Consider the following 23,983-nt stretch of genomic DNA (forward strand, 5'->3'; position numbering starts at 1 on the left):
AGTGATACTTTCTGTAGGTATTATAGATCCAGACCTTTTGTCTTATCTCTATTAACATCTATCTACACATGAATAGGCCGATGCATTTTAATCAAAGTGTTCCTCCTCTTAAGCTCTACACACAGACTATTTACCAGCAGGCAAACAACATCTGCTTAAATGTTATTGGTTAAACTGGAAACAAGAAGCAGAAGGCTTCCCGACCCAAAATCTGGTCCCTCGCCTACAGATTCTACACATTCACATGCAGAATTGTCAATGGATCTTAATAATGTGCTAACTATTGAGCTTTAGATGTGCTGGTATAGAATGATTTGGTTATCTTCTGATAAAATCAAGGCTTTCTGTTCCACATGGCGTCTTTTTGTCTTAATGCTAAACTAATCAGCTGATAACTTAATATTCAGCGACAGAGGTGAGAGTGGTATATACTGATATCTCTGTGTATTTTCTCCAAACGTCACACAATTGGAGGTGCATGTGCCTCTTGGAGATAATTAAATAAGTATTTGTATTTGAGATATGAATGAATGACGTGGGGTTTTTTTTTTTAGAAAGATGACGTTGTGTGTATGTGTGTGTGTGTGTGTGTAGGGGGGGGGATTGAGGGGGGCACATGTTTCCTGGCTACGCCCCTGATATATCAGAGATGGTGAAAGGGAAGAGAGAAGACAGTGAAGAAGGAGGAGGAGGAGGAGGAGGTCTGCGTAAAACTCCGCCTCCACTCTCGGATCCTTGCGCTTTCCTTATTCACAGCCTCTCACGTTGAAGATAGAGAGAGAAAGAGAGAGAGAGAGAGAGAGAGAGAGAGAAAGGAGAAGAAGGACACAACACAAAGAATTAAAAGGAGACGAGGAAAAAGCCAGAGGACGAAGAAGAACACGGGGGGAGCAGCGGAACCACCATGGCAATGTCCAGAGCGTCTCAGCCTGAGATGGTGTCCGAGTACAGCGCACCTCTGCCTGCGTCGACCCCCTTACGGAGCCTGCAGTCGCACAATAGACAGAGTCCGGATGAATGAGGCTCCGCTGCACCTGGGCCGCGGACAAAATGCGGGTCATCTTCATCCTAAACGCCGGTTTCGTCGCAGCTTTCTCGGCCCCCGTAGACGTGAGTCGGTGATGTCGGCAGCGTGTAGGATGACAGATGAGCCAGAATCAGACAGATCGTGCCAGTCAGTGAAAGAGTGACGAGATAAGACCCATTTATCCATTTTATTATTATTATCATCATTATTATTATTACCGGAGGAGGGACGTCATTTTTAAAGGAGCCTGCTGCGCAGACCTGAATGCTTGTGTTATCACAATATTGGCACTAGAGTTCATGTGTATCAGGCTCCATGATTATGTATCAGGTTATTATAGACCGATAATAGACTCCTCGTGCTTAATCCATTAGTAGATTGATTATATATCGATAATAACATGACTAGGTAGGAACCAGCTTTGATCAAAGCCAAATGATCAACCAAGACAATCTGGAAATGTTTCCACGTGTTTTAACATGACTAGCAAGCTACGCATTATTCCTTGTAATTTATTTATTTATTATAACTATTATTAGGCCTATAAGTATTATATCATCAAGTAGGTAGTTTGAAATATATATTTTTTAACAGCAGGGGTAGGTTGTTAAAACGCTTCCCCATATAGTTGATATGGAAACCGCATATTTATCGCCCCACCGGGGGGCAACCCGGCCCGAGTTCCCGGGAGCCGGGCAAACTTCAGCGGGCAAACCGGCGGTGGGCAGTGGTGGTGGTGACCTCTCCCGTACTCCACCTCCAGCTGCTCCGCCGCCCGGCGAGGACGTCCCGGGGAGCGGCGACGGGCGACGCAACTCGGGTGTGAAGAAGCACCACCACAAGCACAACCTGAAGCACCGCTACGAGCTGCTGGAGACGCTGGGGAGAGGCACCTACGGGAAGGTCAAGAAGGCCATCGAGCGGCACTCCGGCAGAGAGGTGAGCCACTCGAGGAGAAACATCTGTCATGATTCCTCTAACATGCCCTGACATAAGATCCTCAGGAGCTGCACATGTGGAAGTAGACAACTGGACTTGCTTTCATTTCACCTCTCATCCAAGAGGCTTCTTCAGTTCTGTTCAGTTTCTTCTTTAGCCATTTCTTAGATAAAGAAGAAGCATTTGGAAAATAACTGAAGAAGCCTCTTGGATGAGAGGTGAAATGTCTTCAAGAAACAAGTCCAGATGCTCTCGTGCACTTGTTCAACTCCTGCAGAGCCAGTACTTCTTGTGTGCATGCATGTTTTTGTAAAGCTCCCCAGTCCCCACTGCAAACATCAGTGGTCCTAAAATAAGCGCTTTGTTGCTCTCAGAGGCGTGTGCGCCTCCTGCCCCCACTGGGAGTTCCCCTCATGGTCAAAAATGCTCCCATGGGGCCAGGGAGCAGTGGCTGCACATGCCTGCTCCAAAGCAGGGCCACACGACCGGATGCTAGAGTGCAAATCCGGCTACTGACTAATGCGACTCCAGTGGCCCCAGTGAGCATCATGAAAAAGTTACTACAGCTTCCCACTCACATTGTCCTTGCGGTTTTTCGAAACATTTTAGACCCAGTTTTTGCCCTTTTGGTTTTGTTTTGATTCCACTGTGAGTGTGTGTGTGTGTTTGCTCTGTGCAGCCCACCACTGCCTGTTTCTTTCATGAAATAGTTATTAGTTCACTCAACCATAATAAAGCCACCATCTGCAGATGTCTCCAAAATATTTGCATGTGTGCCAAACTTTGACCCCCCATGCCCAACCTGGCAGGACACGAGGAACTTTCCATGTGCTGAGAATGTCAGGGGTGGAACTTAGTATAGGTCAACAATGTCCCCCAGTGGTTTCATAGCTCCTTGTACGCATATGTACTTGATGGGGAGGGGGGGTATAAATCCTCTGGTAGTGCTCGCTGCCTCTCTCTTGGCACATTGTCCTTTTCTTCTGTATGTTTTCCTGTTCATTATTTCCATGGCAGCAACACAAATGTGAAGTATTTCACTTTCGGTTGCATGGTAACATTGCACAATGTTTAAGTGCTGGACAGGTCAAAGCGTCCTGTTTGGACATGAGAGATATAAAGATACTGTTTCCCTGAGTTAACTCTAGCTGACTCAAAGTGATGGTTGTAGATGAGTTCTTTTTTTTAAAGGAGTAACAATCTTTGACATAAACTCTAGATTTGTTTACAATTTAATGTTTCTAACATAATGCAAGAAAGCACACCTTGTTTGCCTTGTTTGATGCCAAATACACAAAATACACACACACACACAAATACTTCATTGTAGGTCAGCACTCAGGAGCCCAACTTCTTACATTCTCCCATTATCTGCATCACTGCTCCAAGCATAACAATCAGACTTAAAGTAAGAGCTCAGTAAAGTATGGGGCTTCCTTGGATGACTGTGTTTCACGTGGGAGTTTGTATATCTAAGTCAGGGAAGCCCTAAAAGAAGCAGCACCTCTGCACGTCGAGCGTGACTGTTGGCCACCCCACGGGCCACGTGTGTCTGGCACTGCATTGCTAGAGTTTACTTGACCTCTGACCCAGTGGAAGTCCCTCGCGTCCATATGGCAGATAGAGCAGCGTGGCAAGGCTGTTATGCAATCATCTTGACTCCCTGTGCCGTATCCTGGCTCGCACCACAAACCAAATGAGAGGAGCAGAGATAACTCGGCGAAGACGCAGACTGAGGAAGTACTGTGCGTGACTGTGTACACACAAGTGTGGAGTACACTGAAGGCACTGGAGGAAGATTGATTAGATGTGGGCACATTCAGCGTGTCAGTGAAAGTGGAACTGAGTGACTGTCTGCTTTAATCTGTAAAGCCATATGTAGGGCCACTTGGCAGCCTCATGGAAACCCAGCATTAAGTGAAGTGCAATTGATCATAGAGATCATAGAAGGGATATGTGAAACATGCGCAGGCTCATGTGTTTGTGCGTGCCTCTAGACAATGTGTTCCATGTTTGTATACGCGTGAGAGAGATAGAAAGAGACGTGTGCGTCGTGGTGTATTATTTGCCATCTAGATTACGATAATGAAAAGGTTGTGGTGGCAACCAGGCCTAAAATGGGCAGTGACACATGAAAGGCCATCCACAGCAGGAAATGAGATTGGAGGGGAAGGTTAATATCCTGTATGGGGGGGACCCATCACAGAGAGAAGGGGTGGGCAGCACAGAGACACAGGGAAACCCACCACCATAACAAGAGAGGGATGGCCTCAGTTAAAGCGGTCAGGGAGTCATATTAATATGAGCTTAAAGCACCAGATTACATCATTCTCCAACAATGGATTCACAGGAGAGGTACGGGAGAGGTGAAAACACAGACATTCCTCAGCTATATGTGGTGCTGTTGATGAGGTATTATGATTCCTGGCTGTGTTTGAGAATATATAGTTTCCTGGAAGAGTTTTTACTCTTTCCTTTTACCCCCAAACTCTGACTCAGGCACGCGGTCTAGATAAAAAATGATCACGATCTTTAGAAAATGCAGGGATGAGCGAGCCTGTGATGAATACTTCATCTATTTTAATGGCCTGAGAAAGCTGAGGAAGACGTCAGGCTCCGCTGAAGCGAACATGGACTTTCACTTCAAACTAGGTCGGTTGTGAACAGGGGCGTGGGGGGTGGGGGGGCAGACGAGATGGGCCCCATACCTGGCAGTGGCTAGTGTGGGCAGTAGTGCGGCGCCTGTTTACTGTGAGTGACAGTAATAGGGATCCACTTAAGGACAAGCGTAGCTGTGTCAGCCGGCCCGGCCAGCTGGCAAGTGGCTGATCTGCAGTCCTGTTTAATGATCCACATTGGGGTCAGGGCAGGCGAACATGAGGAGATTCACAAGAGATACCTGGCTTTGTCTCAAGCTCTCTGTGGGGGAGCTGGCTCTAACAATGAGTGTGGAATTAGGACCGTGGATGTTAAAGATTGATTACTACCCTTTTAGGAGACAACATCATTTTGGTTTTAGGCAGCATTCATACAGAAACATTTCACTTGCCTCTGCTCTGTCACATCTTAACTGTTCCCTAAATTTAACGAATTCTTGACTAACATTCTGCTTCTCTGATGAGCACCAAAGTCAAAAATGTTGCTCACGTTTTGGAAATAAAGTGCTGATGATTCTAATGAGGTTAAGAAAACATCAGTGTTAAGGCACAAACAACTTATAGCTATTATGAACACAGCATGCTGACCCCCATCCCAGACTCCAGCTTGTTTGTTATGGTATCATTTCTTTGAATTCTGTTTAATCAAGGCATGCTCTGGAAGGGAACTATTCCGGTTTGGGGTTATTTTTATTGTTGTACACGGTAATTAGCTTGGCACTCTGCTACTGCCTGTGGTTTCTTCTGCATGGAATGAAGCTGGGCTCCTCAGAAAACACAGCTTAGCTAGGAGAGGACAAAAGTTTAAACTAACAGAATTTAGAGCGGACCGACTCTATACAGGCCGGATCAAAGCGAAACCCAGGACTCAATCCAAAATGTTTAGGCTACAATTATAGTGACATGTGCTGCACTGTGCTCTTGATCCATTTATTTGGAGAAGGCCGCTAACCTCTCATTTAAGAAGTGCACAGGCTGGAAGTTTGAATGCATGCAGTTGCGGTTGACTTGTACTCCGGTGGCATTGCCATGACAGTGAAAAGCTGTCAAATCAAGTGCAGTTGAATCAGTTGCAGCTAACCCCTGTTGGCAAGGCAAGGAGACTGAATGGCTTCCCCAAGCCCTGCTCACTCTCCTCTGATTTCTCCGTAAAACTCCCAGCAGGCCAGATTCTCAAAAGTAGGCCATTGGCCGTTCCTAATCAGAATAAGTAAGAATAAGAGAGCAGCTACTGGTTTAGTGCCCTCTCAAGGCCTTTTGAACAGCTGAGGAAGCACAGCTGTGCAGGTTGATACTGACATCAGATTTATGGAGGAGCTCTGACATCGAGGCCTCCCTGCCCTCTTACAGAAATCATGAACGTTTAACACCTTTCTCACCTCAATTTCATGATGGGCATGGTCCTCACTAGCGCTATGGGTGGCAATGTTACTTAAGGTCCACTACTAGGATGCAGACTGAAATAACATTTGACTGGACATTAATATGGTCCAGGAGGTGAGGTGTACTGCCACAGGCACCATCAGAGGCTTTTGTGGTTTTGAATAAAACACCTTCACAACTATTGAAGGATTGCCATGATATCAAGACATCGAATGTAGACATTCATTGCTCGTACTCTGTGGATTGCAATCATTTTGGTTTTGGTTACTTTTCCTGTAGCCTGATCATCGTGCCAAAAACACTTGGCTTAATGGTTAAATATCACCAGTCTCAGTTGTACGTTGTTTTTGATTCTAATTACAAACATTACTGAAAATGGTGAACATTATACGTGCTAAACATGCTGACATTAGCAATAAGCACAAAGCATGTGTGTGTCTGAGTAGTAGCAGAATATTTGTGTACTACAGCTGCACTCGGGTAGACGGCTGCTATGGAAACCACTGTGTTTTACCATGCGAGTCTGTCTTCTGATCTCTCTGTTAGAGAAGAGTTGGGGGCTCAGATCATAGGTCCAGCCCAAACACTGACTAATACTTGGTTAAATGTAGGCTCTCGCCCTGAAAGAGTACAAAGCAAGCCTCCATTATGGCTCCACGTGTCACAGGTTGTTTTTCTCCCCTTCATTTTGTTTCATCCAGTGAGGAGACTGAGTAAATTACACAGTGTGAGAAGATGATACCTCTCTTTGCTTGACTCATCTGGCTGTCATGTCAGCGAGGCTTGGTGATGAGGTCAAAGGTCGCTATACTAGCCCCATAGGACCCCTGAGAGGGGGAGGTAAATGAGGCAGATGAAGTACACAGAGTTTATTAGAGAAAGAGATGAAGCAATAAGCTACTCACTGAGTCGGCCCACATGTTTATACAGATATAATGAATGTGTTGTCTTGTAGTATTTTTTCTCTGTTTTTATTTTAATTAAATTTCCCAAATTTAATCAACTTATCTAAGGGAAAGGGGAAGCTGTTTCACATGATGCGTGTAAGCTGTGTTTTACTGAAGATTTGTGCTGATCAAAGTCTCTTTTTGTTCCAGGTGGCAATAAAGTCCATTCGGAAGGAGAAGATCAAGGATGAGCAGGACATGGTTCACATTCGCAGAGAGATCGAGATCATGTCATCGCTCCGCCACCCACACATCATCTCTATATATGAAGGTGAGGCTCTGCTGCATGACACACACACGACAAATAATATACGTTTGTTTGACTGACAACGCGCATAAACAAAAACACACATCCAAAATCCAGCCCTCCCTCAGCTCATCCAGCACTCGGGGCTTAAGCTGCAGGATTGTCGTGTTATGACATGCAGATGTCATAATAAGACCTGGACTGCAGTTCTGGGATGTTATTCATCTTGTGTCTGGCCGCCTGGGCCAGTAAAAGTCTGGATCACTTTCAATGCATGTGTGCTCGTGTGTGATGAAAGTTTGTGTGCATAAGAGAGGTGGTATTCTAAGGGATTGCCTCTCCCACATCTGAGAGGTCGCATCCCTTGTCTCCTCTGGTCTTGATCTCAGGGCCAGACATCTGCGGATACTTAGGGACAACTGCAGCTGGGAACCAGACTCTATTTGTCCGGTGTGTGTGCGTGTGTGTGCGTATGTGTGCGCGTGCGTGCGCGTGTCTTGGTAAGTTTTTGCATTTAAACTCTAGATTGACCCCAGTCACCCAGACCTGCACCCTGCCTGACTTTGGTACAGTGCTTTTCAGAGGGAGGAAAAGGCTTTAAACTCTCCCTGGAGCAACATCAATGCATCTCTACCCCAGGAAGCAACTCTTTAAATGTCAAAGCCCTTGAGTCGGGCTAAAACAGCACACTGACTTACTCTTTCCGTTTTCGATATGAGCCCTTTCAAATGACCTTTACCTTACCAGAGGAAAACATACAGCGTAAAGGCTGAACAATTCCCATCGAACTTTTTCAGCATATTGCTAGCTATTAATCATCTCTTATAACGTAGCCCGGGCCTATGTGCAGGCAATTAAAGTCACAAGGCGATGCAGTGTGAGTCGGTTTCATATGATTTGTGACTCGTGACTATTTTAATGCCCGTGTCAACAGAGCAACACTTTCAATGCCCTTTTCAGGCTAGCTGCCCCAGCACAATGTGTGCCACTGCCCAAACTGGCTTATCCACTGTCCTTTGTTCGGTTTCAGAGTCCCCAGGTCGTTATCAGCAATGTGTATATGTGACAAACATCGCTATTTGTCATGGGAACGTGCCAGTAGTCAGCTGGAGTGCTGAAGTGCAGCCGGGGTTTTTATGCATTTGTTAAGAGAATGATTAAAAGAACACCCAGTTTTATAAACTTGGAGGAGCCTGGTCCTGTGTGAGATGCCTCCCTTTTAAAACGTCGCACTCCACCAACACACTCAACCAGACTCATTGCTCGCAGTCTTTTGGTGTTTCTCCTCAAACCCAGCGTTTACTGTTGTGGCCTGGCCTCCGCCCAGCCTCACTTTAGAGATATATAGGAGGCCCCGAGATTTGTGTATCTGGCAACACCCTCTTCAACAGCCCCTGCTAACTGCCTTGTGTGAAGCAAAGCTGAACCAGATGTGTGTGTGAAGAGAGATTTTCTACCACTCCCTCACATTCTGCATCCATCAGCATGCTGTGCGGGGCATTTAAAAAGCGGATTTTGCTCTTCGCTCCTCAGGCATTAGCATGTACCCCCGGTGCCCCCTCTTAAAACAAATAGTCAAACCCGAAGAATGCTGTAAATGTGCAAATTGATACAGCCAAATAAAACATTACTAGCATGTTCGTGTTTGCAGAAAAAGTTAAGTCAAATTACGCCCCATGAGTCAGAGACGCTTTAATAGTTAAAAGTCTTGCTAGAGTTAGATAAGAAGTTTGATATTACTTTGACAGTAAATATGACACGAGCGGCTGGTTAGCTGAACGAATCTGACACATAACCCTCTAGAAAAGCAGAACTTGTTGTATAATGTGTTAATAAGTGAGCTTTGATGGCGCTGGGAGACAGACTCTGTTACCTTGGGACACAGACTAAGCTAAGCTACATAGCAGCTGGCCAAAGCCTCATATATTTACCAAAGAGATATGAGACTGGTATCAATCTTTTCCTCAAATTCTTGGCAAGAGACAAGTACTTCCCCGTAACGTTGAACCAATTCTTTTTGGGGAGTGAAAGGGGGAAATGAGATGGACACATAAACTCAGAACAGACATAAAACCGTTCACCCTGCTGTGAATAAAGAGCCACATTTTTTTATTGTACTCATTATACTGCATTCTCCAAAGGTGACATACACCTAGATAGTGAGTTAAAGCCTGGAGATCTTTTGTAATGGTAGTTAAGTCCTGAAAATACACCAGTTTGGGGAAAAACGGCTATTCCTACAGTATTAAAATACTTAAAACCAGAAAAGTATACAGCTTTAAGTGTTTGCGTCTTTATTGTCTGCATCATTAGTTCACTACTACTCTTCTGGATTACACTGTGTAATAATACTCTGCTTTTTGCCTCTTAAGCAATCTTGCAATAGCTGTCTATCATCAGCGAGGGCGATGGGACAATAGGTGCTAATTAGTCAAATGTGAGGGCCTGACCTCTGAACAAAGCCCAGTGAGTGACAGCATGGCTGTGGCGGTGGCTGTTGTACCGAATGGGCCGTAACAAACCCAAGTTATGTAATCCAGGTAATTACTTCAACACCAGGGGTCAAGGGTAAATGGGAGTGCAAGCTGAAAACAACCCCAACCATGGATCACCGCAAATGTCACCCCAGGTCACCGCCCTGTCCACCAATCGGAGGGCAGGATGGACTCTGCCCTCCCAGGTCGCTTGGCTCACGTCCCGTCTGTGACTTCCCAAAGCGGCCTGGCAGTCACAATCAGGGAGCATTACCATCACTCAACAACTGTGTGTTTTTGTAGAGGATTATATCTTTAAAAGGACCCTGGTAGAGGTAGCGGAGGGGGGTGAGGAAAGTAGTGTGACAAACTATGAAGGTGCTCACTCAAGGGTGAAGAAAGCAGAGGCCCTCACCCCGGCGACCCCGCTGTGTGGGAAAATCAAGCCGCACAATGCAGAGCAACATGGCGGACAGTGTTGTTGTCATCTCCTCAGTGTTCCCTTGGTCTTTTTTCTCTCTCTCTCCTTCCCTCTCCTCTGCCTAACCACTGTCATTCCCTTCATGCCAAGGCACTGGGAGAGAAAGGAAGTTGCCAAGTTGAAATTATACACTACAGGGCTAAATACTGACACAGAATGATGTGTTTGATGAGCTGCAGCTGGATAGTAATGCATCCCAGTAACACCACTGTAACAACACTGATTTCCCCTCAGTCACTGGATGTGTAGTTTTAATTCAAATGATCCTGTTAGACAAAAAAAACACAACTTATTCACGTTGTTGTCTCTTTTAAAAGCCAAATGGAAGCTCTATCATAGGATTGTACAATTATACTTTATAATTAGTCCGTACTTTAACTTTATATATTCGTCCTCTCTTAGAATATGATCCCTTACAGTTGTTATTGTAACAACCACTGTTTATCTCCACATCCCATCCCAACCCATCCACAGTCCCAACATCCAAAATTGATAACAATAAATATATACAATCAATAGTCTATTTATGGTTACATCTCATTAAGAAATGTAGGTAACAAGAGAAAATTCAATAAATTACAGGAATAATAACAGTAATATACCAAATGGAAACAAGAAAACAAAAGGACAGGGGAAAGGAAGAAAGCGGTAAAGGAAAGATAAATAATTAGATTCATAATAACTCTGAGGAAATGTGAAAATAATGGAAAAACAAGAAAGGAAATGACTTAGTTTCCATTATCATTGACACACTGATAATTAATTTTAGTGATAATCACCCACTGTTGTAAAATTTCTGTGCTAGACTTTAGTGTGTGCGAGTGTGTTGTGAAAGGTGGTGAAATGACACTGGGAAGTTAACCCTGTCAGGGGCCATTGCATGATCCTACACGATGATAACTCTTTTCTGTCCTCATCCCAGTTCCTGCTTTCTCTCAGTTTTTTTTTTTACTGGTCTCTCCACTCACTCCAGTCTCAGAGGAGTGGGCTTGATTGAGTTAACAGCCCCTCCCAGCGATGTTGTAAAGGAGCCAAACTCATGAGGTGGGGTTTGGGGTGATGTAACCTTGGGAGAAGTGTATAGATGTAATGTGCTCCTCTGAAATCTGGATTCCTGCTCCAAAACTTGAGCAGGGGTTTGTGTGTGTGTGTGAGTGAACTGTGAACCTCCTTTTTACATAACAACGCATGTTTGTTATTTTAACGTGATAGACCGAACATGGCACGACTTTAAAGATTGTCCTCCCACCTCTCCTGCTCTTAATGTAGATGTTTTTTCCCTGAAAGTACATATCAGTGAACTCCCAATTGTTTTCTTATATTTTCTCAGTGTTTGAGAACAAGGACAAGATCGTGATCGTGATGGAGTACGCCAGCAAGGGCGAGCTGTACGACTACATCAGCGAGCGCAGGCGCCTGAGCGAGCGAGAGACGCGACACTTCTTCAGACAGATAGTCTCCGCCGTGCACCACTGCCACAAGGTGAGAAAACCCATACTGTACTTTACATACAGAAAAACACACGCACATTCATTTCCTGCTCACCTTAAATATCTGTTTTCCTCTCTCACACAAGCACACATACACACAGTCTATATTTTCCAGGCTTTTTGTTACATTAACCATGCACCTCTGCACTCAGTCATATAGCCAGTTAATCTGCAGGCCCTACTCCATATGCTTTTCTTGGCGTGCTGGTTCGAAGGGAGTCATCTGTTTCTGAGTGGAGATGGAACACAGGCCAGTTTAATTCATGCTTATGCCCTCTGCACCAAACAAGCCTTAATTCTGCACCTCAGCTGTTGACAAGCTGATGGTCCCAAGATACCCCCCCGAAGCTTTTCCCCCTGGAGATGTTTTTCAGCCACGCCCCTCGTCAACCCTCGTTCCACACCTCACTAACTCCCATTGACTCCCAAGCTCCCATGCTCTCTGGTAGGATGGTCTCCTCCTGTCACACTCTTTCCCAGCTGGAGATAGAGATGATGTCATGCTCCTCAGATAGGAGAGTACCAGACTGCCGTGCGCAATGAATCATCACTACCATGCACAACCTCCCACCGGGTGGGGTGATGTGAGTCACTGACACCAAAAGCAAGCAGCTATTTCTTCTTTTGTATCCACCAATCAGGGTCAGGCGCGCATGAGATTCCCTGCCAGGGCGCAACCAATAGGAGATGCCACGCAGAGCACAACCAGGGGGCAGAAGTGAAGTCAGTCCACATCTGAGCTGTGATCCGTCTGTCTGCATACCACAAGTTAATTCTTTGGGGTTTTTTTAACAGCTTAGTTGTTTTTTAATCCATAAATGCTGTGAGAACATAATTCATACATGGTGGTAATTACAGGCTCAACTTTATGTGACACATGTGAGTGGATCTGAAAAAAAAAATCGCAGCAGATGTCAGCATAAAGACCCCAGAGGGGACAGGAGCAATTAAAGAGTACTACACCAACAGGCTGCCTTGATTTCCCCCGAGAGCCACAAGCTGTCAGAGTAAATCATCTGTTTTTACAAAGGATCCACTGCATAACACTTGGATCCATCTCTCGTGAATGAAGACGTTGGTACATCCATCAATCATTGTGTTGTATTTCTCTTTGTGTTTCAGAATGGAGTGGTGCACAGGGATCTAAAACTGGAAAATGTGCTACTGGATGAAAACTGTAATATTAAGGTTTGTCCTTGATCTGTGATGCATAGGACAAACCTCAAATGCTCTTGCCATGACATTAGCAATCATGAGGCTGGTGTAAAAACAAAAAATCACACGTACCCGTTTCCACAGATTGCTGACTTTGGGCTGTCGAACCTCTACCACAAGGACAAGCTGCTGCAAACCTTCTGCGGCAGCCCGCTCTACGCTTCGCCAGAGATCGTCAATGGGAGACCGTACCATGGGCCAGAGGTGAGGCCCACTGAACCGAACCGACTAAATCCCTAGAATTTAATTTCAAGGACCTGATTTCCTTTTGTGTAGCCATCATTATCATACTTCCTGGTTCTCACCTTATGTAGCTTTTATCATCGTTGTCTCATTTGTGATTGTCGTCATCATCACACAGGCCGTACACAAAGTGGTGGGTAAGCTTTAGTTTCTGGTTCTTTGATGGGATTAGTGTTCGTTTCCAGTCAGAGGAAGGTCTCTCCGGCAACCCCACAGTGGGTCGGCTCAGAAACCCTGTGCATCCCTCCCCAGTCCTCCCCTTCCTATGTCTGGCGTCTTTGAAGTGAGGAACTGGAGGATACTTTTTGCTCATTTTCCTCCTCTGCTTAATGGGATAGAAATGAGCGCCACGGTCAAAATCAAATAGTTTTGGTGAAAGAAAGAGTGAAAACATCTCCTCAAAGCCACTTATCTGGAAATTCCAGGAAAGTCGCTCTGAAGGGCGTCGCCTCTGAAATCGCATCAGTTCCATAAGACAAAGCAGCGGAGGGAGGAAAAAAAAGTTGCATTTTTAGATTTAGATTTCAAGTCCAACCGTTCAATTTTGCGTAATTCACTATAATTTACTCGAGAGTGCTAAAAACGACAGCAGTCCGATTGCGATCAAAATTACAGAACCTCAGTTTGGGGTGAGGCCACAAATTACAGCAAACACAGGCAGCAAAAATAGAACACAACAATAGTGCGTGCCCTGTCTCGCCCTCAGGAATGGACCAATTCAATTCAGGAGAGTGAACCATTTTTTGATGTGGGTTCCAGAGCCCTTCAGAGGAAGTACACCAGTTCCTTAACTGGTCCTATCTGATTTCCACTTCCTAGACTATGTCTTATAGCCTCAGAGCTGCCATCAGCCACACATTCCTCAGGACATCTCATACTCCCCTAACCGCAGTCAACACACAGAAACACAGTACATCTACCTCTCTGTGAGACACACACACACACACACACACACACACACACACACACACACACACACACACACAGTAAGATGGGTCATCTGCTGATCACTGAATGGCTGCCCGTCTCTGCTCAGTCTTCAGGAGCTCAGGATATCACAACGCTGCCATCTCTGCTGGACTCATTACCCCGTCTCCACTCCCACCCACTCCCCCCGTGGCTGCTGCTCCTCCTCATGCCCCAGACACAAAGTCTTATGTAACCGCTAACTTAGAAAGCCCCATTGCATTGGGTTGGTGGTTGGAAAGTTCTTGCTTCTTTCTGACGGAGCAGGGGAGAATGGGAGTGTGAAGGGGTAGAGGATGTGTGTGTGAAAACGAAACATTTCCCACCAGAGAACTAGAGTTTGACATGATATCTACAAAAGCCAAACTTTCACTAAAATGTTCTATCATGTGAGTTGTTAGTGTGAAAAAGTGCTCATAGTGCTTAGCAAAGCGAATGCAATGAATTACTAAATAAAACAAGACAGGGATATTTTTATTGAATAACTCCAGTCTCTATTATTCGCTTGCTACACACAGTATATACACCTCATGGCATGGGCTGTGTATGTTTTGTGTGTGACTGAATGAACAAGCTCATGACCATGTTTTCATTTTCACCAGGTGGACAGCTGGGCCCTGGGCGTGCTGTTGTACACCCTGGTCTACGGGACCATGCCATTCGATGGGGGAGACCACAAGAACCTCATTCGCCAGATTAGCAACGGCGATTACAAAGAGCCCACTCAGTCCTCAGGTACGACTGGAACCTTTGACCCTGTGTTTTTAGTCATGGCAGGAAAACACACCTGCCCTTAATACAAATAATGTCATGAACTATACATGTGACAGTGAGAAACACCATTTCTTTGTATTGTTTTACACTAAAATGACCTTTAAAGTTCATTTTCTATTAGAAACAGAGCAACTATAAAACTTTTATGATTCAGTTCTGAATGTTGCTAAACCATCAGAGACACATGGATGTGTGAATTTGTTCACTGTTTGTTGTCTTATTTTACAGGGAATTTTGTGGTTTACAATAAAAAATTCAAATCAAAAGTCAAATCTGTGATGATTCATTAAAGGAACCATTAAAAATAATTTTTTATAGGTGTTTATATAGCTGCTTTCAGACAAGCACTGAACCTCACAGTCCCTCTGTATTTTCCTCAGAGGAGGCGTATGTGTGAACGCAACTGACACGCTCCACAGTTTTTTACAGATTTTCTCCACTCCACCTCTCCATTCAGTGCTCAGTACAGCAAACAGTATACTGTTATCAGACTGCAAGTATTTTAATGTCAAGTGTTGTATGAGACAGTTTACAGATGTTCTTGTTGTATGTCGCCAGATGCCCGTGGACTGATCCGCTGGATGCTGATGGTGAACCCTGAGCGCCGGGCCACAGTGGAGGACATAGCCAATCACTGGTGGGTAAACTGGGGCTGGAAGAACAGTGTGTGTGACTGCGAGACCCAACGCGACCACGGAGGCTCGCCCATGCTGGCCCGCTTCATCGACTGGCAGAACCGCACTGAGCCACGTGGTTCTGGAGCTAAAGCTGGGGCCATGCCCCAGCTGCTGCGCCAGAGGCCCAAAAAGTCCAAGAAGGAAAATGTCGAAGGAGGACAGACGCACTGCGGGGCAGAGGACAAGCCGGGTCTGAAGAGACCCAAGGGCATCTTGAAGACCAGGGTCACTGAAGAGCAGCAGGCGGCCTGTCTGGAGGAAGCAGAGTTGGGCCAGACGGCGCTGCCTCAACAAGCCGAAGGGGGAGGGGAGGACTCAAGTCCAGACCGAGAGGAAGAGGAGCCGATTCTGGGAGGAGGCTCACCAGCGAAGATAGTGCCCTCTCTGCCCAAGAAAGGCATCTTGAAGAACAACCAACAGCGGGAATCAGGGTACTACTCCTCCCCGGAGCGTAGCGAGTCCTCCGAGCTTTTAGGAGGGGCCAGTATGTCTCTACTCGCCACCTCCCCACCCAAGAGAATGATGGGGAGAAAAGGCATCTTGAAGCGAAATGGCAAGTACTCCACCTATAGCGGGCCTCCTTCAGCAGCAGCAGTGGCCGGAGTTCATGGCGAGCCTCCTCCATCGACTGATTCCGGTCTGTCACGCAGTCAAAGTCGTCCCTCCAGCATAGTCGGGGAGGACAGCTCCGTCCTGTCCCTGTCGCCCAGCTCCCTCAGCGGGGCAGAGTGGCATCCTTCCACCCCGCACCTCCGCCCGAACATCAGGGCCTGTGTCTCAGCCGAAAACCTGCTGCAGCTCGCCAACTTCAAGGGCTTCCAGGCAGCCCCGCCTCTCCAGGGACCCAAGTTCAGCCGCTGCGCCAAAACGAAAGGCTCCCCAGGGGACAATGGCAGCTTCTCCTTGCTGGGGGACCTGGAGGACATGACTCAGGTGTACCAGCAAGCCCTGGACATCAGCGGCAATCTCACCTAACACTCGGGTGGCAGAGAGAGAAGAAGCAGAGGGAGTTAAACCTGAGTGTGTGCGTGTATGTGTGTGCACAGATGTATGTGGGCGGCATTAACGACCAGTGCGTTACTGGGATACACCTTTTTTGAAAGTTGCGGCTTCTCAAAATAGGACCAAAGTCTTGAAGGAAATGATGTACATCTACACACACACACATACATACACACACACATGCACACACTTAGGTGCACTTCTCTGGCCAGAGGAAATTCAGTTAGGGCTTTGTGAACAGGAGAGAGGAGGAGAAGGAGCTGGCACGAGAGAATGCCACCCAGTCTGCTTTCTCGGCCCGCCCATAGACTTTGCTGTGTTCAACATGTTTACATATTCAGCAAGAAGGCAAGTTAGAATCACAAACGCGGCGACCAGACACTGGTTGGCTCTTCTCGTACACCACCCAATCTTTGAGTTTGAGTTTACAAAAGCACCTTAAAACTCACACAGAGCACATGCTTTTGTGATCTTTACTTCCTTTGAAAAACAAACCAGGGTCTTGTTCCAAAAAAAAAAAAACTGACATTGCTGATTATTTATTAATAATGTTTTGCGTAGCTTTTACTTTTATGTGCTAAACTGGTGGGCGCTGGCTGTTACTGGAAGAGTCTCCAACTCTATGTGTGGAACTGACATATATAATTATGTTACTCGGTGATGAGAAACATATATATACTCAGCATATATAACTACGTCTGTGCATGTAAGACACGCAGGCGATTATACCTTCATAAAAGCGTATGCCCTATATATGTGTATGATACTATGGACTATGTAGGAAGTGCCTTTTTTGATTCATAATAAAAAAATTATGTATGTCATTTCCTTAAAGTGGAGGGAAAAGCCAGGCCAACCTGTCACCAGTTGTGCTTTTTTTTTTTTTCATGTTGTTTGTGAATGTGGAGAGACCCAGGGCCTTCGCCGCACAGCTGACTAGCTTTACTTATGTTGTGGTTCAAAGGTCAAACTGAGACAGTTGAGATCAAACGGTCTCGTCTCCTCCCCCCCGTCCCGGTCCTTCTCACACTCACACACAGATATGCCAACATCTGCAGGCAGCCTCAGAACAAACTCCTCTGTGTTCTTTGTCAGTGTCTAAGCCCATAGTTGAGTTTGTCAGCAGTTTAGGTTGCTTGGTTGAACACAGATTAGCCGACAGCACCAGAGGTCTGCAGGGACTCACCTACATGTGGTGGAGGGAGATGGCACAGACACCATCTCACAGTCCTGGAATGTGCCTGGTGCTCCTTTAACCTTTTCACATTTACGGGGCTACCTGATCAAGTAGGATCTTTAGTGTGAGATTTTTGTTTTCTACCAAAGATAAGTAAGGTGTTTTCAGTTGTTGGACTGGTTAATATTTCACCCGGAGTGCTTTGAAAAGAGCCTAGTAAGGTGTTTTTTTAGCCTTCTGATGACACAGCGAATTCCTCAGACAAAAGGCTGGAGACATGTCGGTGCTCGAGATCGCTATCAGCTCCAGTCCGACTCAGCACAGGTGGGATCTGCGGTCCACGCTGAGCCCTCCAGCTGTGTATACTAGTCCATTATTTCAACCGAGCACAATTAGCCAGCTATTGTTTTCATTTGTGAGTAAGAGAGCAGCAGAGAGTAGAGATTTATAGCTAGAGGGAGGTGAGAAAAGTGTGAAAGACTGATGCACGGAGCGGTGCTGTAGATTAGAGAGGGCTTCTCCTGGAAAACAGGAGAGGCCAATGAGATAGATTTCTTTTTGGGAAGGGATTGTCATGTAGATGAGTGAGAGTAAAGAAAAGTAAGTAGAAAGTGTAGATGGAATGTTTTTATACCAAAGATGTGAGGAAGCTTTGACAAGATTCAGGGGAAATAATATCGGGACTAATGAGATCCCTTCAGATTTTAATTTCACGTGAGACGCCCCAGCGGTGAATGAAATCATCGCCACGTTGGCTGCGAGAGGCCGGAGGCTGTTGTTCTTGAGGGTCAGTGTGTGAGTTTGTGTGTCCTGCATGGCCTTAGAAAGTGTGTTACGCTTTTCAACAGCAGTGACAAAGTGAAGAGGGAAACGGTGACTGGCATCATCCTAGATATCAGATTGTTTGGATTTAAAACCATGCAGTGGATGACCCCCGAGGAAAAGAGATCACATGTTGAATGTTTTTCAGTGGTCGGCTCGTGTGAAGGCAAGGTCCTGGGTATTGATTCTAATGAAAGACCCGCTGCGTATTATATTGCATTTTATTGCCTTTTTGTATTGCATTTTTATTGTCAACTGGATTTACAGTGAGAAAATTATACTATGTTAGTATTTTGTTTTATTATGCTTCTGTTTTTGATTTTCCAAAATATAAGAAACTTTGTATTGCTTTATGTTATGGCAGAAAATACTTCCTTCCTCGAAGTGCTAAAATGTCTCTCCAGAAAACAGGAAAAATTGGAAAAACTCCCCTCTGTTTTGTTGTAGTTAGTGAAACCCATTAACCACATCCAAATGGCAAAAACTGACTTTTTAGAATTAAAATGTAAAACTGAATAGGGGAAAATGAAAACATATGTACTCATATGTGGACAGGTGACCTTGTGAAAATTGAATTCCAACATAACCTCTACCAAAGCACAGGAGATCCAAAAAGTCCAAAATGCTGGAACAACATCTCGAGAATGGAAAAAAAAGTGAAGATGAAACTTTAACTCTGCCAAACTGGAAATGGTGCATATCTGTTAGTTAGCAGAAAGTCTAATCATAGGAAAACTTGACTGGATATTGTTATGACAATAATAATAAATTAGTATTATTATGTTATTTAAGTATTATTATTTTTGTTATGGCTCATTACTATGGTTGGCTTTGCCACACTTTTTGGTTTTATGTTTTTTTTCTGTTGGTGATTCTGGACTGCCAAGGTGGATTAAGTTGTGTGCCTTTGGTATCTTTTATTATCGTTTTTTTTTCTCTTTTTTTTTGATAATGAAAATTATTATCAATGTGTTTTTATACTTGTATTTATTGGTGATCAAGCCATTTAATTTGTTAAGTGCTCCGTGTCAATGCTTGGGCCAGCTTCAGACAGTGTGTTGTGCTCAGAATGTACTGCACACGAACACGTTTGTTCAAAGTTAGAGTGGTATCATCTCATTGTGAAGCCAGTGGTCAATTATGCATTTGTAAGAAATCAATAGGGGTTCCTCAAATCTTGTAAAATGTCTTAACTCATCAATTTTGGGTGTATTTCTACTCAACACAAAGCCTCTGTAGTACTGTATCAACTCAAATAAATGGATCTTGAAAGTTACACGTGTTTGTTTTTATGTTTTGTGTTGTTCTGTTACTCCAGAGCTTTAAACATTCACTAATATGAGTACCATTTCACTTTAATTAGGATGTCCCCTTGAAGTGGTGAAGGAAAAACTACTTTCCTTTTCATTTATTTCCAGCTTAACTTCCAATGGTCACTTAAAACTTGGAAGACGCTTTTATTATGAACCATATTATTTGGACAAGTTATTTCTGGTTAGATCCAGTGGTTGAATTGGATAAACTACTCCCACTTTCCACTGCTCCTCTTATTACAGCAGGACATGTGCAGGGAAAACTATAATTGGAGAGATTGTCCCAATTTCTTTTCCTTTTTAAACATGTGTGACCCAAAAACCTATATGGATGCATAAAGGAGGGCAGCAGTGCAGATGCAGATTCCAACAGTGTCCTGTTTTCGTCTCCTGCCTAACATAATGGATTACATTTATTCGTGGGGCTAAAGGGTTCGAGGCAAAATGCAAAACTAATAGAAAAGTCATTTTTGCATTTGAATAGCTTTTGTTAAAACCTTGTGGTTTTAAGTAATATGGCCCTGGAATTAGACAATGTTTCCACACAGCCTTAGCTACTGTAGTTAAAGTTAAATTAACTGATACTCCACCCAAACTCTTTTTGTAAGCATTAAAAAGTAATTCTCTGTGGGCTTAAGAGGCAGCTCTAAAATACTATTGTTCCTTACAGATCACAGTGGTTATGGACGGCTTGAATTATTTTGGTTACAATGAATTCCAGTAGTAAGTAGTTGTCGCTGTGGAAACGCAAATCAAAACATCCACAGAAAAATTTCATATAATTTCTGCAGAACAATCTCCCCTCTCCATTCGTATGCCTGGTCTGTTCCCAACATGTCATATTCCAAAATGTGGTGAAAGGCACAACTTTAGTTTCATTCGTCCTGTTACCCTGTCAAGCTCATTAGTGGTCGCACACATTGATTTTCACACACTAAAGGCACCAACATCCTGCTCTTTCACTGGTCAGAACAAAAGGTTTTCTTAAAGTTGTTGTTTTGCTATCAAGGGAGTCATGATTTGAGGGATGTGTCAGCAATCAACAATAGAAATGTGAGATTTTGTCAAGGAAAGGATATATCCTGCATACAAGAGCTGCCATTGCACTGAAGACGTTATTTAGAGCCAGATTAGTGATCGTGAAGTGGTCGTGCTACGAGATCCTACTGATACATGTGCTTTACCAATTGCAAGTCAGTATCAGCCATCAATCATCATTTCACTCTGTTTTTATAGTATTAAATGAGTCATTTAAACCAACTGACATGTATTCTGAGCTATTGGTTTAGTCCGTGTCCCACCCACTAACATGGAGGAGGCATGGTTTATGACCTATACTGCAGCCAGCCACTAGGGGGCGATTAAGTTGCTTTGGCTTCATCATTTTTATATATAGTCTATGATTATGACACAGAAGTGGAGACATATTTCTTAAGGCCTCTTGCATCACTAACTGCTTGGCTTTGGTTTCATTTGATTTAGCTTAGCACATAAACCTAGACAGAAACTAAACCAACACGCTTAGCATGACATCATGACGACTTTCTTGCTCTTATGTTTCGTTCCTGTTAACCGTTCTTTTTCTCTCATGGGCTCACATCAGATAAGCTCTGCTTCCTTGGCGTTTGGTGACTTAGTTGATAGAACGAATGTCGATCATGTCGCTGTGACACTGTGACACTGTGACACACAAGTAACTGACCTTGTTCGCTCCATGAAGGATAAAACTACAAACATTTTCGAAGGCTTGTACACAGCAGAAGAAAAGGGCCTGTGTTCATGCTGGAATCCTCACGGACAAGAGGAACGCTCAGTTTTTGTTGAACAAGCACCGAGTTGTTGATTGACAGCCCATTCCCATTGAAGGAAACTGCCGCAACAGTCAATCCCAATCAAGAGCGGGCTGCCAGTTACATGATGGATAACTCTGAGCACTAATGAGACGACACATGCCAAAACCAACAGGTACATAGTGGTTCACATGACTAAAGCTGGGAAAATATAAAACAAATCCTCAGCGCAGATGTATGACAAAAGGGTTAATATTGCAACTTCAGCACATAGTATTGAGTTTTTGGACCCTGCACACCTGCTGGTTATAATAAAAAAAGTAGACTACTACAATCTACTCAGTTCTCTGGAGAGAAGCAATTTTTCTGTCATTAGGGAAACTGACAGAGTCAAACAAACAGCAGCAGACAACATGAAGCAGAGAACACAGTTCATGTCTGGCTCGGAGAAGAAACAAGATTGTCTGTTTTTAGGACTTGGAGAGTCAACTGATTGTCGAGAGAGAACATTGCTGCTGCCGGGTTAATTTGATCCACATTTTTGCGAGGCAGGGGGAGCGGGTGTGTGTGGCTGGAAGCTCTGCATGTCTTTCAGGGATTAGGTACTGATGAGTAGGACAGCACCCCTAGTTCATTCTGGCCAGACGCAGACTGCGGGCCTTGGAAGACGACGACATCAAATGCCTCTTCAATATGGTGCGGAGCAGGATTTAGGTTTCCTCAATCACACATTGAAACTCTTATCCCAAGTCTAAATTTGGCCTTTGCCAGCTAGTCTGAGCTATAAAAGCAGCATTTAAGCCTTCTATTTATAAATCCCTCCTACATCAATATTAATTTTTGTCATACTGACAGTGAATAACAGAAAATTACATCAATCATCATCTGAAGCCTTTATTTCTTTTGGGAGATTTCCTCAAAAGGAACAAGATAATTATCTTTGGAACGAGTGTGTCTCTCTTTTCATTCTAATGCAAATTCCAGTTGTCTAAGTCAAAACTGATCTAATACTACAAGCTGAGGACAAACAATAAAGGAGCAATTGTGCAGCAATTTCAGTGCTTATACAGTTATTAATTGTCAGTCATATGCTAAAGCTGGTGCAGATGGTGCTATGGAGAAAAAAACAAGAACTTCTTTTGAGGCATTGATGGCTGAACTCCTGACTGATATGATCTGAGTTTCAAAGGGATTTTTTTTATGTCTTCAGAACAATTTCTGTTTCACTTTTTGACCCCTAAATAAAGTCCAGCTGCTAGACCCTCTGAACTGCTTCCCTCCGCTACCCTCCTCCCTTCATGTGCAGAAGGTGAGCCTGGAGGTGGAGGGTGGGGGTGCATTGATGGAGGCAGCATATACCAAACTACACATTCAAAATGCCAAAACCGCCACATACCTCTCCCCTGAATACCCCCATCCGGTTCTTTAGCATGACCCTAACTCTATATGCCTTGCGGACATGGAAGTCTGCATAATGTTGGAGGATATAGGCTATACTCTACTTTTAGCTTGAAGCACAGACTTAAAAAGAAAGCCTCTCCATCTCCAACCCACTTGAGCTGCATGGAATAAATACCATCACACGCAGAGGGATCTGGGACATGAAAGTTGAGGAACTGGCATACGCTTCAAATCAGTTTACAACTCCTTTTGTCTCCAGCAAGAATTGCTTCATATGAAGAAAGCAGGGGAATATTCTGCAAATTGAGCAAAAAGATTTGGAGGATTTTGGCAACGTTAGTGCTGCCCTGGCGTGTCTGGCTGCTGTTGCAGGCAGGATGTTCCACAGCAAAGGTTTAGGGTGGCTGTTGTAAACTGAGCTGCCCGTTCATTGCAGGAAAAATAAACAGAGGGCCGGGCCTGAAGAAAATCCTGAGTACAGTGGAGTGTGTGTTCCCTCAGTTAGCTGACACATTGTTTTAGAATAACAGTCTGAGAGGCTGCTTTCCATGCTTTTGCACATTAAAATACACACAAATGCATGAGCACCCTCGCATGTGCGCGTTTTTACGAGTTCTCTCTGATTCTCTCTTGCTCTCTCTGAATAGCACTCACGCAGGTTCCCTAACTCAAATCCCTGCAGGACTTCTTTTCCTCTGCAATGCTGTGATAACATTGTGACTGGATATGGAATGGAATAAACCACACTCCTTTCCTGCGCAGCTTCCACTCCTCTATCATTCATCCTCCATCCAGCGCCCCCCCCCTCCGCACAACCAGCTCTCCATCCTCTCCTGTCCAGATGACTATTTTTAGCGACAGCGCAGCTATTCTGGAATTTGTTGCTGACTGGCTGCTGCTGGGTGTCTGGGCGGCGATCTCTTCTGGAATGTCTGGCTCGCTCTCAAACCACTCCAGA

At 44.6% G+C, this 23,983-nt stretch overlaps 1 protein-coding gene across 1 annotated transcript; it reads left to right on the forward strand.

Annotated features, from left to right (window-relative positions):
* The first annotated feature begins 665 nt into the window (after window positions 1-665).
* nuak1b (NUAK family, SNF1-like kinase, 1b) lies at window positions 666-19,797 on the forward strand. Its single transcript, XM_069528446.1, has 7 exons — window positions 666-1,966; window positions 7,104-7,224; window positions 11,486-11,637; window positions 12,768-12,833; window positions 12,945-13,064; window positions 14,672-14,804; window positions 15,402-19,797. The coding sequence occupies exons 1-7, from the start codon at window positions 1,661-1,663 to the stop codon at window positions 16,493-16,495; spliced, it is 1,992 nt and encodes a 663-aa protein (XP_069384547.1). The 5' UTR covers window positions 666-1,660; the 3' UTR covers window positions 16,496-19,797.
* Window positions 19,798-23,983: the final 4,186 nt, after the last annotated feature.

This window comes from Paralichthys olivaceus, chromosome 7 (assembly GCF_024713975.1).
Source record: "Paralichthys olivaceus isolate ysfri-2021 chromosome 7, ASM2471397v2, whole genome shotgun sequence".
NCBI lineage: Eukaryota > Metazoa > Chordata > Actinopteri > Pleuronectiformes > Paralichthyidae > Paralichthys > Paralichthys olivaceus.

Excerpts from the sequence above, each read along its gene's own strand:
- nuak1b (XM_069528446.1), top strand. The coding sequence starts at position 1,661 with ATGGAAACCGCATATTTATCGCCCCACCGGGGGGCAACCCGGCCCGAG. Across the intron at positions 1,967-7,103 it reads AGCGGCACTCCGGCAGAGAG|GTGGCAATAAAGTCCATTCG; the intron begins GTGAGCCACTCG and ends TTTTTGTTCCAG. Across the intron at positions 14,805-15,401 it reads AGAGCCCACTCAGTCCTCAG|ATGCCCGTGGACTGATCCGC; the intron begins GTACGACTGGAA and ends GTATGTCGCCAG.